This window comes from Sardina pilchardus, chromosome 17 (assembly GCF_963854185.1).
Source record: "Sardina pilchardus chromosome 17, fSarPil1.1, whole genome shotgun sequence".
NCBI lineage: Eukaryota > Metazoa > Chordata > Actinopteri > Clupeiformes > Clupeidae > Sardina > Sardina pilchardus.
In genome coordinates this window covers 18,671,721-18,687,887 of record NC_085010.1, presented here as the reverse complement: position 1 = coordinate 18,687,887, position 16,167 = coordinate 18,671,721, and the positions used below count along the sequence as shown (strand labels likewise).

Below are 16,167 nucleotides of genomic sequence, written 5' to 3'. Positions count from 1 at the left end.
ACAGTTCCTCTGATGTGTGGACTATCGGAAACCACCAGCCACTTTTTGTGTGTAAAAATCAGTTAACGTCAATGTCCTCGCGTAGAACATGAAGGTTGAGATATTTTTAGAAGAAAACTCAATAGACGTAGACGACTGAGCAGCTCTGATTAGGCAAGAGGCAACATAGGATGACATGGATTATGAGTCAGTTCTCTCTTTCGCATCTCTCCTCAGGAGCCCGGAGCGTGACCCGCCTGCCGCTGGCCTCGGACGACGCGTGCCCATTTCCGTCTCGAGCTGGAGTGGGCAGTGCGTGCCATGCGGCGAGCTGATTGCTTCCTCTCGCGAGCTAATGACCTTCTCGAGCGGGAGAGCGGCCTTCCGCCCACGTGCAGCTGAGACGCGGGTCCAGAGAGGGTGACCGCGAACCAGGTTGTGTCTCAGAAGAGGACTGAGCAGCTGGAACGGGACCCGGACAGACGTTGGGACTAAACCAGTGCCCCGGCAACAAGGACGAGGGAAAGGAGAGAAAGAGAGAGAGAGAGAGCGGAGAACTGAGAGACACAGAGGAGGAGAGGCAGAGGGAGAGGGAGACGGAGGGAGAGATATCCCGAGAGATTGGTTCGACGATAGGCTACATTAGAGAGGAAATGATGGAGGAGCTTCGCTAACGGCAGCTCGCTGACCAATATTATCTCCCGTCCCCCAAACCACACAACAGCGCTTTCCGGCCGACCATCGACCAGATAAAAATCCCCCAACTTGGAATACACACACACACACACACACACGTGAGTGGGGGCTCAGAGGCAGGCTGCCGGCGCTGTCCCCGCTCGCTCCTTTAGGACTCCTCGACAGAGACAACAGAGACAAAGGGCCAAAGTGCACAAAGCACAAGAAAGGCTTTCATGTCGTCGACCACGTGGATGTTACAATGCACAGACCCCTTCCACAGCACTGAAGCAGGAGTAGCAGAGTATCTGTGTGTGTGTGTGCATCCTCCGACGAACCTCCGGCAGCAAAGGAATACAGCGTGTTGGCAATAACAAGGGACAGATTACACTTGTGAGACACTAGCTGTACAAGCACACCAACGAATCACAGGGCTACTTTTTTCCCCCCTTTCTAACGAGGACCTTTTTTTTTGGACCCTTTTTTTCCTGTCTTTTTCTGCTATACTACGAGCTGGATGGAGCAGATATCCTAGCAGCTCGTCTCAGCCGGCTCGCGTTGCCTGACTAAAAGGGGGATAGCGGCGGATGAGCCCGATCTGCCACAACAGTTCAGGCGGGAGCGGATGGTGACAGCAGGGAGAAGCCTACACGAGCATGGTGCGTTCTTATGACATCCTGTCGGGACGACTCGGGACCTGCTGCTGGCTCACAGGCTCCTGAGGAGAACTCGGTGCAGGGGGGAGGGGTAAGTGGCTCGCTCCTGTGTTTGTCTATGTGTTTGTGTGCTGTATGTGTGTGTGTGTGTGTCTGTGTGTTTAGGGCGATGGCATGCACCCATTCATCTCTGTGCGCATTTCACACATATATGTCGGTGTTGCTATGTCTGCTCTTACTGTTTCTTAATTGGTTGGTCTCGGTCTGAGAGGAAAAAGGGTTGCTGAAAAGGAAAGGAAAGCTTCCATACATTCCAAGGTTCACAAACCATGAGAACTGAATGAGTCAAGCGCTCTTTTTGGCTGAGAAGTGCTTGAGGTTTGATTCAGTTCAAAAGGTCTTATAAAGCTTCTGCTTCTCTCACCGTCATGGCCTCAATGACCTTTTCTAACTCTTCAACACGGCTCTATAGATAGAGGACCCTGAAACACTGCACTTTGAGAGTAACATGTTCTTCTGGGGTTGGGAGCAACTGGGCTGACTCTGACCAAAAGAAATTGAATAAATCTTTCTAAGAGGATTGCAGTCTGAATTCAAGGGACACAAAGGGAGGAAAGTCCATTTTTTCCCAGGCTAATAACGGGGAAACATTAGACTCCATCACACGGGACTGTAGTCCTTATCTTAAGCTTGCTCTTCAAATTATGAAACGCACTCAGTTCTGCCGGAGAATTCACACTCCGTTCTGCCTCAAGATCTCGAACTCTGAAGCATGTGAAAGTGAGGCGAGGCATTTCACAATTAAATGAAAAGGCTTCTCTACCATGTCTCTATTGGGGCCATCCAAGTGTCCCAATTAGCAAGCAACCGCAGTGAACATTTGCTGAGCAAGGGTGAAAAAACCAATGAACACAATGATGCAACTGAAACACCTTCCAACCTTCTAACTCTCTTCTTCCTCTTTTTTCCCCTACATTCCAACCCTAACCCCCAACTTTCCTGCAGGAGAATGCATACCCCTCCTGTACTGGAATTTCAAGCCACCATGAGCGACATCAACAACAATAACAACAACGTGACCGTGCTCGACAGCGCCGACCCATTGGACCAGGACATGGACGCGGCCCTGCCCTACCCCGTCAGCTTCCAGGTGTCCCTGACGGGCTTCCTGATGCTGGAGATCGTGCTGGGCCTGAGCAGCAACCTCACCGTGCTGGTGCTCTACTGCATGAAGTCCAACCTGGTCAGCTCGGTCAGCAACATCGTCACCATGAACCTGCACGTGCTGGACGTGCTGGTGTGCGTGGCCTGCGTGCCGCTGACCATCGCCGTGGTGCTGCTGCCTCTCCAGGAGGACAACACGGCGCTCATCTGCTGCTTCCACGAGGCCTGCGTGTCCTTCGCCAGCGTCGCCACGGCGGCCAACGTCCTGGCCATCACCCTGGACAGGTACGACATCTCGGTGCGGCCGGCCAACCGCGTGCTGACCATGGGACGCGCCGTGGCCCTGTTGGGCTCCATCTGGGTGCTGTCCTTCCTCAGCTTCCTGGTGCCCTTCATGGAGGTGGGCTTCTTCAGCCAGGGCAGGGGCAGGAAGGGCAACCAGACCCTGGAGTACGAGGAGGACGAGGAGGACTTGTGGGCCAACCACTACGACACAGACCTGGGCCTCTACTACCACCTGTTGGCCCAGATCCCCATCTTCTTCTTCACGGCGGTCGTCATGCTGGTGACCTACTACAAGATCCTGCAGGCGCTCAACATCCGGATCGGCACGCGCTTCCACACCGCCGCCCCCAAGAAGAAGCCGCGCGGCGGCAAAAAGGGCAAGAAGGCGGCCGTCTCCATGACGGCGTCCGGGAACAACGCGTCGTCGGCGGCGGCGGCGGCCCAGCCCGAGTCCACCGACGCCTCGCAGAGCAGCGCGGCGGTGCGGAACCCTCCGCTGGCCATGCGCACCTCGGTGTCGGTCATCATCGCCCTGCGCCGCGCCGTCAAGCGCCACCGGGAGCGCCGGGAGCGGCAGCGGCGGGTCTTCCGCATGTCGCTGCTCATCATCTCCACCTTCCTGCTCTGCTGGACGCCCATCACCGTGCTCAACGCGGTCATCCTGAGCGCCGGGCCGAGCGCCGTGATGGCCCGGCTGCGCCTGGGCTTCCTGGTCATGGCCTACGGCACCACCATCTTCCACCCGCTGCTCTACGCCTTCACCCGGCAGAAGTTCCAGAAGGTGCTCAAGAGCAAGATGAAGAAGAGGGTGGTGTCCGTGGTGGAGGCCGAGCCCACGCCCAACAACGTGGTCATCCACAACTCCTGGATCGACCCCAAACGGAACAAAAAGGTGACCTTCGAGGAGACAGAGGTCAGACAAAAGTGTCTCTCCTCTGAGGACGTGGAGACGTAGTGTGAACCATCAGACTCATGTCGAACTCACACACAGGTCAATGATACAACGCGCTGAAAAAGGGAAACCACTTATCCAAAGCAGATATGTGTATTAAAGTGTATTATCTGTACAGTTTCACAGCGTGGAGCAAATAATTTAATACTATTTATTGTAATGGTGGTGACTAGATATCATGGACAGTTCAAAGAGTGTACAGACTGCATGTGCTTTTCGTTATAGTGGTGAAATGAAGTGGTGTACATATAGGAACAATGTATAGCAGAGTACGTATACATTCATGTACATACATAGAAAGAAAGGCCCGTGCTATTTGTCCTGTTTATAATAATAAAATAAAACCTGAAGCAGGTGGAAATACATTCTGATATCTAGTTGTGCTTTGTGCCATAATGCTTCTTCTCCTGTCTGTCTCGCCTCTCTCCCCGTCTCGCTTTCTGTCTCTGCCAATGAGAGCACTTTGCAAATCACATAAAACATCAAGCGGCAGCACTGGCGCAAGGATTTATAGAGCACATCTCGTATGCCTTCCCTGTCCTTTGAGAGTCCTCACCATCTGCCCGTAAACGCCAAGATTATAGAGACTGGGGTTCAGGGTAGGGCATGAGGATGGGGGCAGGGGAGAGGATGGAGTCTGGCAGATGAATGAAAAGTGGGCACACAACAGAGGTTATATCATGAACAATCAGCAATCCTTAGGTCTTAAAAACATCACCAGTCCTAATAAGTCCCCAGAGAAACCTACTTGTTCCAGAAGTAAACAGGAGCTAATTCTGCTGTCAGACTGAGTTTCCCCCCTTTGGCACCAAGATACGTGAGCTGCAAGTCTGCATGAGACATTAGCTTTTGTCTGTTTGCTGCTATTATTGATCTGACCCGAACTGACATGGCCCTTCCCTGATGCCCTTAACCTCTGCGGTATGCTTGAGAGCTCCACTGTTATGCCGCCCCTCTAATCTCTGGGTCGGCTGCTCTTGGAGCTCGAGAGGAGTGAGGAGTGGGGAGTCGGAGAGTCGCCATCTGCTTCATTTCAAAATCACTCCTGGGGACGTCAGGCCGGCCGAATCAGACCCTTATCTGCTTTAATAGAGGATGTCGGCGAGGGCAGAGAGTCACGGCACGTCGTTCTCTGGAGGTGTGGCGGGCAGAGAGCCGGGCAGAGAGCCGGGCAGGGCTCCCCCAGTCACGGGGCCCGTGGCACTGGACTGAAGTGGTCATGAGTGGCTGGATCATACCAGCGCTTGCCCTTGGGAGCCTAAGGGGGAGCCTGTTTTTTTTATTTAGCTTGTTTTTTTGTTTTTTTCTGGTCCCGCTATTAACGAGGCCTGGGATATACCAGATAATAACTACTAAGCATGGCTGCCCATGCATCAGAAGCACTCTCCAGGATGCTGACATTGGAAGGTCATGCCTTCCTCGGCAGGGGGCTATGGTGGTGGAAGCATGCAACGCATGCCAATGCACAATGCAAAACAATGCACAAACAAAAAAAAAATCATCTCAACACCGCGAGCATAATTGCATAAACTCATAACCAGTTAAAAGAGCAAACAATAAGGTGACCTTACCAAAATGACATTTTTTCCACCACAGAAACAGCGGATACTGTGCCGTACAAAAGAGCAAATACTGCTGGTAGCATGAATACAAATTGTACAGACGACAATGTCAAAACATCATTCCCAGACCGAATTACAGTATGCATGGCCAAAGGTCAAGCTAGCCACTGCTGAGGGATGCGGTTTCCCTCGGTTATCAAAGGTTAATCAAAGGATGTGCTGTCCACAAGGGCATTGTTAATAACAGGCTTGAGGATCTTATCAACACGACCCACTCTATATACAAAAAAAACTAAACAAATAAGCCTTCAGCCCCACACGATAAATCAATGGGCTGATTTTCAGCTCGGGCTCAATATACATTTTAAGAGAATAGTAACAGTGCCAGGTATTGGCAGCTCTCCAGAAAGACATAACACTACAGTACCACCGTGCAGGTTTTAAAGCAGATGGGGGGGGGGGGGGGGGCATCAGAGAGTTCATCAAATGCCAGTCTGATGGCCGAGAGGGAGAGGAGTGAGTTTGTTGGAGGTGCGAACTTCGTGCTGGAACTGCCTGTCCTTGCATACGCCATGACTAATGCATGTGTGTGTGTGTGTGTGTGTGTGTGCATCCACCAACTGCACTCATGATGACTATTTACAGCTACATGAGTAATGTGCTAGAATATCTACGGGGAGGGGGGGGGGGGGGGGGGGGGGGGGGTTAACAGGTCAGACTGCCTATCCTCCTATCAAAGAAATGCAAAGTGCGTTACGAGGGCTGAATACCTGCTCCACCAGAAGTGGAAGTGGAGATGAATCACGCTCTGCTGTCTTAAGAGCGGCCAGTTTTAAAACGGCCACTGATTCATTCCCTGTGGATCCAGAGGTGCAGCGACACTGCTGTATTGAATATCCTCACATTCCCTCTCTACCCGCACAAGAGGGTCGCGGGGTTAAGGAGTGGGAGGCGTGAGGAAGGCCTTTGCTCTCTCTCTCTCTCTCTCTCTCTCTCTTCGGGGCTTTCACGAGGCTCATGTGAAGGGGGATATGGATCTCGGGGATTTCTGCTACGCCCGGGCACTGCTACGCAAAGTCAGTCACATGATGAGAGGCATGGCACCCCGAAGGGGGTCTGTGCGCTGTTCGCCCCCATGGTAAACAGACTCTGTAGATACGGCGAGATGCAAATGGTGAAGGGGGCCTTTTATTGCCAGGGCTGGAAAACAGTACAGCGTGTGTGGATGCTTCTCGCTAGCCCCTGGACAGAACGCTGTGTGTAAGTCGTGAGGCGATGGATGGCCTACCAGTCAAGGAAACGTTACTACTAGAAAAGGGGCGTGTGTCTGGCTGTGCCTCTGAGCATAAACTCATGCGCAACCTTAAAACTGAAGGCCAGTGATCGATCGGCAGATTTCATTCACAGCCACTATAATAATGATGTGGTTGTAACACTCTTTGTTGAATGACAAGAACAAAGACAGAGGTCAAAACACTGCAGCAAAGTACAACTATTTATATCTGTCAGCATATACTTCACCTCACATCACCTAATGCAATTTCCTGAACAAGAAAAAGGCAGATTTAGAAACTCTGCTCGTAAGGGTTGCACAAAAACATCTTATAACTCGAGTGCTCTTTGCCTGAAAACAATTGAGTTCCCGAGCACTTGAGTGCCGAGGGCTTTAATGCACAGGCTTACAAACGCCCGAGTCCTGCTCCTCCAAACAGTCTGGGGTCTCACGAGACATGAGGGGTCGTCACGAGACCCTGTGCATCCCCCTTCAACTTCCCCTTCAGACGCAGCAGAGACCAAAGGTGATGCACAACAAGCCATGTACTCGCTGGATCAGAAACCACATCTCCCTTCCTTACCATCATTGGTGACAGCCATGATACTAAACTGAGCCTCAAGCCTTAGAATATTTTGGACTGTTGTTAAATTAAACCACCACTATTAATACATCTTGACGCAAACAGCCCTGAACCAAATAGCCTAAATTAAGACATTTGCCCACCATTACAGCTAACAATATATGCTACATTTTTGCCAACCTTTTTTTTTATATAAAACATAGATGAGCTGTTTGTACCTGCAATTTAACAAAGGTTCTGGTACTCAACGCAGAAACTCAACAACTGCTCAAGAGCTAATTTGCTCCAATACTCCAATACTCCAGTACTCGCTACCCGCCAGTGTAATCTTACAGATTGAACACATAACCTATGACTGGCACGGTCACCTCTCTCCAAAATGAACTGCGCAGGCTTTTCATTAGAGACTGCCCGCGCCCCTGCCTGTCAGAGTGACAGTTTTGAGAGCCTCCTCTCGTTCCAACACTACTCAAGTGACACCTCGGAACCACCTGCTCCTGACCAGACGACAGGGGAAAAGAGGGATGAATCCTATAAAAAGAACAAGGAGAAGAAAGGAGAAAGCCAATCAAATGCCCCCCCCCCCGCAACAACCTATCACACTGACTCAAGATCAGTCCTCTCGCGTATCTTGTCTCATTCTCGACAGAGCACTGAGCGAAAGTTCCCTGAAAGCATCACACCATCTCAGAGCAACTTCGCCTGACACTTCAGCTCTTGTGAGTGACAGGCTCATCAAGTGCACAGGGGACTACAAAAAGATTGTGTCCCCCCCCCCCCCCCCGTTTCTATCTTTCAAATTTTTATATCCATTCCCTCAGATATTCAAATCTACAATTCAATCAAGATCCGACAGAAAAAAAACTATGAGCGAAAGAAGAAAGGCGGATTCTGTAATAGATGAAGATACATAGTCGGCTGAAAGAATTTGTCAGGCTTCAATGTATTCCTCAACTGACAAAAAGAATAAAAGGAAGAGATAGAAGAGAATGTGTATAAAAAACGGATAGGGAAAAAGATAGGAAAGAATATTTTTTCAGTGCTGACTCATGGTGGGAGCAGATTTCCGATATCAGATGCTCATGCAGAGTGATGTAATCTATGGTCTGGACACAAGGGACAGAAAGAGACAGACAGAGAGAGAGAGTGAGAGACAGAGAGAGGGAGAGTCAGACAGACACAGAAAGAGACAGACAGAAAGGGGAAGAGAGAGAGAGAAAGGGAGAATGAGAGAGAGAGAGAAAGAGAGAGAGGGAGATTCAGACAGACACAGAAAGAGACAGACAGAAAGGTAGGTAGATAGACAGACAGGCAGACAGAGCAATCACACTGAGTCCAGCAGGCTCTATAACAAGCTTGACCGCTACGATGATGAGGCTATTTCCTTCTTCTTTTTTAAATTGTTCTCTTCAGCCCTCTCCTCCTCCTCCGACCCCAGTCACCCCCTCTGTTTTATTTTCTTATCCCGTGGCAAGTATTGTGTCTGTGCCACTTGAAGGCCCCGCACTTGACATTTATCTGCCTTTGATTCCCCCTCAACAATAACCGGCCATTCTCTGCTGTGTGTCGCTGTCACCGGCATGGACCTTGCCACAGTATCCACTTCAATCATGTTATTGTATCTGACAGGCATCAGAGGCACAGGCGCGTACACACACACACACAGACAGACAGACACACACACACACACACACACACACACACCAGGACACGCACACAAAGCCTCCTATTACAGCCCCATCCCTCCCACCACCAATTTCCTGCTTCAGGTCGTTCCTTTACGGTCACAAACACACACACACACACGTGCGCGCACACAAACACACACACACACACACACACACGCACACACACACACACACACACACACACACACACACATGCGGGCACACACACACACACGCACACGTTGCCCTGTATTCCCATCTAGAGGTAGGTGTCCTTGAAAACATACATATACATACACACAGACGCACACACACAAATACATGCATGCACACACACACACACACGCACAACCTGGTGCTCTTGAGGAAGAAAGGAGGGGGGGGGGGGGCGAAATCATATTACCCTGCCAGTGTTGGGCTTTTATCGTGTTAGACCAGCACAAACAGGGGCGTAATTCAGCACTATTATGGCATGATGGCAGGAGAATAAAGGGTTGTGTGAATGTGCAGGGGGTGGGAGAGACCATCCCAAAGCACCACTGCTGCTCCAGCTACAGTAAGCACCCGCGAGAGAGAGAAGCAGGCGAGGAAGAGCAGGCGCGAATGGTGACAGAGACACACACACACACACACACACACACACACACACACACACACACACACACACACACACACACACACACACACACACACACACACACACACACACACACACACACACACACACACGCAAGCCCGACGAGCGAGCAGCTAGCAGAGCAACACGCACACGGCTAGCGTGGAGTGCGCCGAATAAACACACTCCACTCTCATGACGTGACCTTCGGGGGAGAGGAGAAGCAGAACACGAGCATTACAGACCATGCCAAAGCATGGAGGGAGAGAGAGAGAGAGACAGAGAGAGAGAGAGAGAGAGAGAGAGAAAGTGTATGAGGAAGAGAAGAAGACATGAGAAAGAGAGAGACAGAGATAGAGAGATAGAGACAGAGAGAGAGAGAGAGAGAGAGAGAGAGAAGAGAAGAAGACATGAGAAAGAGAGACAGAGATAGAGATAGATATAAAGAGGGAAAAGAGAGAGGAAAAGGGAGAGAGGGAGACTATTTGTGCTTTTTGGAACGTGGAGTGAAGAAAGCAGATTTACAGTGTGGAGAGGAGCATAAACATTGGGGATTCTGTGTATAAACATACAGTAATGCAATATATATGCATGTATATACAGTATGTATTTTAAAGAGGGAGAGGGAGAGCGAGTGAGAGAGAGAGAGAGAGAGAGAGAGAGAGAGAGAGAGATGGAGGCAAGATGAAGACAAACAGAGAGATTGTAAGTGTGCTGGAGTGAGAGGTGGACAGAGATGAAAGAGGGGAAAGCTGTAGTCTCTCCATCATGTGTCCCCCTCTCCATGGTGATGGGGTGTGTGATTCAGCCGCATTCAATCTTCACAAGTGACAAGTGCGGCGGATTGTTTGGGGGAAGGGGACGAAGGTCACCAACCAACTTGAGGACAAAGGCCCATTTGAGACACGTGGCCACACTCTCGTTTGAAAAAATATATATATACAAACTTCAACATAAAAGTAGAGAGGGTAGTACATCAACTGAACCACAAATAACTCTAATGGGACGGCGCATTCAAAACACACACACGCGGCCAGTAAAAGCAATAGGTTTGTTTATGAACGATCCTCTGCAGTCCATCACAAATGGGCAGGGTGTGATTTTCAAAATGGAGATTGTGCAGTGCCCTTTTTATGCATGCATAACAACCGTGTGCAGAAAATGACGCATACAAGAAAGGGTTCACTTCCCGGACTTGGAACGCTTTAATGGCAGGGGGTCGCTCTGCTGCAGCTCGAAAAGTAATAAACATGCGCGGATTTGCATTTCTACCGCCTTGTTTTGCGAGATATGACATTTAAAAAAGCACTACGCAATTTGCATAAGCAGCCTCACCACCGTCCAGGTGGCAAATCATCCTGCTGCAGTTTTAATTGACACCTTTCTACTTGGAAGCGGGCGCAATGGGATGCTACCGGCATTTCTAAAAAGGAACACACCGTGGCTCTGTGTCTTGACACCAGGAAGCGGAAATGTCCCATACATGTCCACAGTGCAAAGAGAGGGCCCGCAAAACTCTCAAATTGCATACTTCTACACTTACAATACTTTTGAGTGAGCGAGGGCGTTCACACTGAAACTTCCAACGACATGAAGGGCACTGCAAGTCCCCGGATGGTGCACTCATAACGGTCAAAAAGCTGAGTGTGGAACGATGGACACTTTTTGCCCTCAACGGACGCCATCTTGGCTATGTAGCGGAAGGGGAGGGAGTATTTTCAAACACGTGGTGATCGCCGTAGAGAATTCTGAAGCAGCAGCGATGGAAAACACACTTTACAGAGGTACAATACAAGCAAGTAATAACATAAACTGTTCATGTTTTGACACCGTATGACCATGTCACTGTCGAATAGACGATACCGATAAAATTATATCAAACGTTGCAATCATCATTTCCGTGAAGTGCACGGAGGTTAGTGTTTGATATGAGACGACGCTATTCTGTTCAAATGTGCACACTATGCCAGTAAGCACACAGTGCACATAGGGTGCTGCACCAAAGTGTACTCACGGAAGTACACGATTTGAGACAGAGTGCTCTTTACCTCCCATTAATGGAGCCGGGGGACAGACACCAAAGTAGGCTGGTGCTGCACCGCTAACCCAATTCTAGTCGGATATTCATCAAGCACACACACACACACATACACACACGGTAACACATACACACACACGACACACACACACACACACACACACACACACACGGTAGCACTGGCTGCTGCACTCCAGAAATACCTGCCGGCCAGCGCAACCAGGTGAGCATCGGCTCCTGCTCTCACACAGCCGCGGCGCAGACTTTAGCTGCGTCTGCAGTCTCAGTGACTGCAGCAACTACGACATGATAGAAGAGTTTGTACCAGGACACAAGGCTCACCTGAGGTGACCTGACATGGACATTGGGTGCAAAGTGGCCACGCTGATTGGTACGAGGGAGGGACTGTGGGTTTGAATGGTATATGGGGTCAGGGTTGAACCTGAAGTACCACACTAAGTTTACACTGAGGACTTCAGTACGAGTTGGTGAAAGGTGTGGGAATGTGTCTCAATTTTTGTCAAAGCCTCAGGCTGTAGCACTTTTATAAGCTTGTTACGTTTTGCTACTAAAAAGCGATGCAATGCCAGTGAAATAGCTCGGCACTCACACAGCTGCATCAGAAGTAGTGGCATGCCCTCTGGTAGCTCAGCGCTAAATCTTCCCAACAGGCAGCGCAGCTAGCACCTGCTAATCCAATCACCTCCTCTCTTCCACACACTTGCATCTTACATGGCGCGGCGGTTTGCTTGCGGATTGCGTTGCCCCGCCAGGTTTGATGGATGGCACAGGCACAGGCGGGGGCAGCGGGCTGCTCGGGATTCTGACGTGCTCGGTGAGAACGCAGGGTGAGACAACAGGGGGGACAAGGGTAGCATAGGATTGTTGACCCTGCATGACCGTGTGTGTGTGTATGTGTGTGTGTGTGTGTGTGGGTGTATGTGTTATGTGTGGGTGTATGTGTCGTGTGTGTATGTGTGTGTGTGTGTGTGTGTGTGTATGCGTTATGTGTGGGTGTATGTGTCGTGTGTGTGTCGTGTGTGTGTATGCGTTATGTGTGGGTGTATGTGTCGTGTGTGTGTCGTGTGTGTGTCGTGTGTGTGTCTGTGTGTGTGTGTGTGTGTGTGTGTGTGTGTGTGTGTGTGTGTGTGTGTGTGTGGGTGTATGTGTCGTGTGTGTGTCGTGTGTGTGTGTGTGTGTGTGTGTGTGTGTGTGTGTGTGTGTGTGTGTGTGTGTGTGTGGTGTGTGGGTGTATGTGTTATGTGTGTGTGTATGTGCCGTGTGTGTGTGTGTGTGTGTGTGTGTGTGTGTGTGTGTGTGTTTGTGTGTGTGTCTGCGTGATGGGGAGCACCAGCGGGGTGCTAGGCAGGAAACACGAGCCATCACTCACCGAGCTCGTTGAGGCTCTGCGCTGCCTTGGTGATCTCCCGGCTGCCACCCTGCAGCTGCCCTTGCAGCCGCTTGCTGAGGTACAGGATACGGATGATCCGCCTCAGCAGGTCACAGGCCACCTGTGGAGGACACACACACACACACAGGTGTTATTGATCAATAAATCAACAGTAAACAACGGCTCAGTAAACAGTGCCTCTGCTTGCCGTCTAAGTTGTGTCTACAGTGAACAGTGAGACATAACACTGTTACTATACATCACTAAGAAACATTTTGTTTATATTTATGTTCATATTTAAAATGAATAGCAGACGTTTTTTGTCCAAAACATATATTATATATTAACCAAAACACACCAGAGAATAGCTCACCCTGCCCCCTTTCAGTATTCCCAGAGAAACTTCACACAGGGTTTCATTTCTGTTTGGGGGACAGGCTTCCAGGCTGTTTTCTTTGTTTAAAGTGTTCAGAGGCTGAGTTGCGTACAGAGAATGGGGCTTTACCATAGATACATATACCCATATATGTCTACGGGTTTTACAGTGCACTCTACAGCGTATGGGCAGCTGCCGGACCGAGAGGAGATGATTGCTGAATGTGACAAAAAAAAAAATGTATGGCCTTGAAATTGTATACAACCACTGACTATGTACACCATTATTCACTCAGAACTCGGTTTTCTTAAGCTGTGGTCTTCAGTAAGAACAGTGACTCATTAAAAAAGTTACTGATGCGTGAGTGTGTATGTATTTCATTATTATTATTATTATTATTGACAACTTCCACTGCTTGGCACCATTTAGCTCAAAGGATGTGTGAAGCATGTGAGCTTCAGTCTGTTTTGAGAGGGAGGTGGATAAAAAAAGAGAAAGAGAGGGAAAGAGAGAGAGAGAGAGAGAGAAGGAAGGCAGAGAGCCAGGGAGAGAGTGAGAACAGGATAGCAGAGCGCTGGAGGTTCAGCCTCCTGAACACGTTCCAAAAATAAAAACCGCTTCAGACAGCTTATGCAAATCGTGAAGACGAACGGGCGACTGTGCGCAAGAGCACACAGAGATGCCACGGCGTGCCATCACTCCGCCGAGCGGTGACATAACCTCAAAACGTTTCTTTTAAAAAGGAGAGTAAAAACTCGAAGTTAACTAGATAGTCTTCCCGAACCAATCTCCGAAAAAAAAAGAAAGAAAGAAGGACCCGCCACTGCTCAGGTAAATGACTTTCCAGGAGCCATGAAAAGCACTCGGGGGGGCTTAAGACCCTGCGGATATGTGCGGAGGCAGGGGAACGTGTTTGGCTAGTGGTCCCGAAAAAAAGAGGCAGCGGTGGAGTGCGGCGGTGGCTGAAGGACGCGGGGAGGGTCAGCGGTATTTGGGGAACGGAGCGGCGGAGATGCAGCTGAGAGCCGGGGGTCTGTCCCCTGAGCCCGCACGTGTGTCACACTGATTGCTTTATCAGGGGGCGACAGAGCGGCTGCCTTTTTGTAGGAATGGAGGGGGGGGGACTCAGAGAGAGAGAGAGAGAGAGGGGGAGAGAGGGGAGGGAGAGAGGGAGGGGAGGAAAAGGAAAATAACAAAACAACAAGGGATAAAAAACATGACAAGGTAGAATAGAGGGGGAAGGGGGGCACACACACACACACACACACACACACACACACACACACACACACACACACACACAGGAGAGTGTGAGTTTGGCTCACATGTTGGGCATATTCCCTCAGTCAGAGCAGGGAAGAATTGGAAAGAGGGCTGCTGGAGGCAAGGGCATTTATGTGTGCCATCCCCGTGAGACAGGGAACCAAAAACACAATTCAGCTGTGAAAAGGAGAAAGAGGAGGATGCACTTGTCCCCTTTAGAGGACAGACCTGCCCAGTGCCCACTCCAGCAGTGAGTCAAATTAGCTCAAAGGGGTTAATGATAGACGTTGACAACAGCTTATCTCAGAATCACCGACTGCGCTAAGTATGGTGTGTGTGTGAGTGTGTGTGTGTGTGTGTGTGTGTGTCTGAGAGCACCAGCAGGGCTAGGTGGGGGGAACTGTCAGTCACCAGGCTCTGTGCTGCCCTGATGTTTGTGTTTGTTTGTGTGTGTGTGTGTGTGTGTGTGTGTGTGTGTGTGTGTGTGTGTGTGTGTGTGTGTGTGTGTGTGTGTGTGTGTGTGTGTGTGTGTGTGTGTGTGTGTGTGTGTGTTCGGAGTATTATAGTACACCTATGTGTGACGAGACTGGCCTAGCAGAAAGATATGAAAGCAGACGGGGCATAAATACTGAGTTTATGTACTGCAGTCAGTGACCTTTCTGCGGCCATAACTCATCAATATTTAATAATGATCCCCCTCCCCCCCTCCCCTCCCCTCCTCCCCTCCCCTCCCTAGAGTCTGGGAAACACGGCACTGGAGAGGCCTGTAAATCCACAGGCGTCGTCTCCGGGGCGCAGCAGTGCCTGAGTGCTTCAGGTCAGGTGGTCGACGGCAGGGAGCCGCCGCCATCTGAAAAGCCGCGGAAAAAGTCAAACCTCCACGGAGCCGATTGCTTTTATCGATCGGCAACTCTAAATGGGTGCGGCTGGGGGCACGGCGCTGGCACGTGTGTGTGCCGGACGCGCCTGGCAGTGATGTCATTCCGTGGTCGGCGGATCGGCTGAGGGGTCGGCGGGGGGTGGTGGGCAGAGCAAGCGGCTGCCTGGAAAGGTGATCAAAGCCCTCGGCGGGATTGGCTGCAGATTGCAGCGCAGCGCTTTTGATATGACGCTGGCGTAATGATTATTGGAGGACCAGACAGGGGAGAACAGATGGCTCAAATCACCTTTACACGCACTCTCTCAGCAGGTTCGCTTTGTTGTGGAGAGGCAGAGCAATGCCCTCCTCCCATCCCGCCAACTGAAGATGAGTGCCACTCTGCTGAGTGCTCGGCACATACCACACAGGGGTGAAGAAAGGATCAAACTTAAAATCTTCTGCCATGGGTGAGAGACATCAGCGCCACGGATAAAAGCTATTTCAAACGCATAAGATCCCATCATTGCAAATGATCTAACACATCATGTCGGCAAGTAGAACCTCTACTTGTAAAACACACACAAGCTGTTCGCAGATTTGACCCGTATTAGCTTGTCGCAGAAGACGCACTGAACTGTCATAACACTAAACGATTATTACCGATTATGTAACGGTGTCATGTTACTATTATTGTTCATTATCACGGCAGCTGTCATGATCTGTGATGCTATGGCGACTAATTAGCATGTGAGATCGCATGTCACACCACGTAACATCATGAAAGCGGTGATGACAGCTGCTGATGAGGTTGATGTGACACTGTGATTTC

At 50.2% G+C, this 16,167-nt stretch overlaps 2 protein-coding genes across 2 annotated transcripts in view; one reads left to right on the top strand and one right to left on the bottom strand.

Annotated features, from left to right (window-relative positions):
- gpr22a (G protein-coupled receptor 22a) overlaps positions 1–4,076 on the top strand; it is a 6,033-nt gene extending 1,957 nt beyond the window's left edge. Inside the window, exons 2-3 of the mRNA XM_062518738.1 lie at positions 217–1,401; positions 2,316–4,076. Of these exons, the coding sequence (XP_062374722.1) occupies positions 2,320–3,714 (1,395 nt within the window). The 5' untranslated portion in view covers positions 217–1,401; positions 2,316–2,319 and the 3' untranslated portion in view covers positions 3,715–4,076. The remainder of the gene's footprint in view (positions 1–216; positions 1,402–2,315) is intronic.
- cog5 (component of oligomeric golgi complex 5) overlaps positions 1–16,167 on the bottom strand; it is a 90,744-nt gene that overhangs the window by 71,271 nt on the left and 3,306 nt on the right. The window contains exon 6 of the mRNA XM_062518760.1: positions 12,841–12,961. Coding sequence (XP_062374744.1) covers positions 12,841–12,961 — 121 coding nt within the window. The remainder of the gene's footprint in view (positions 1–12,840; positions 12,962–16,167) is intronic.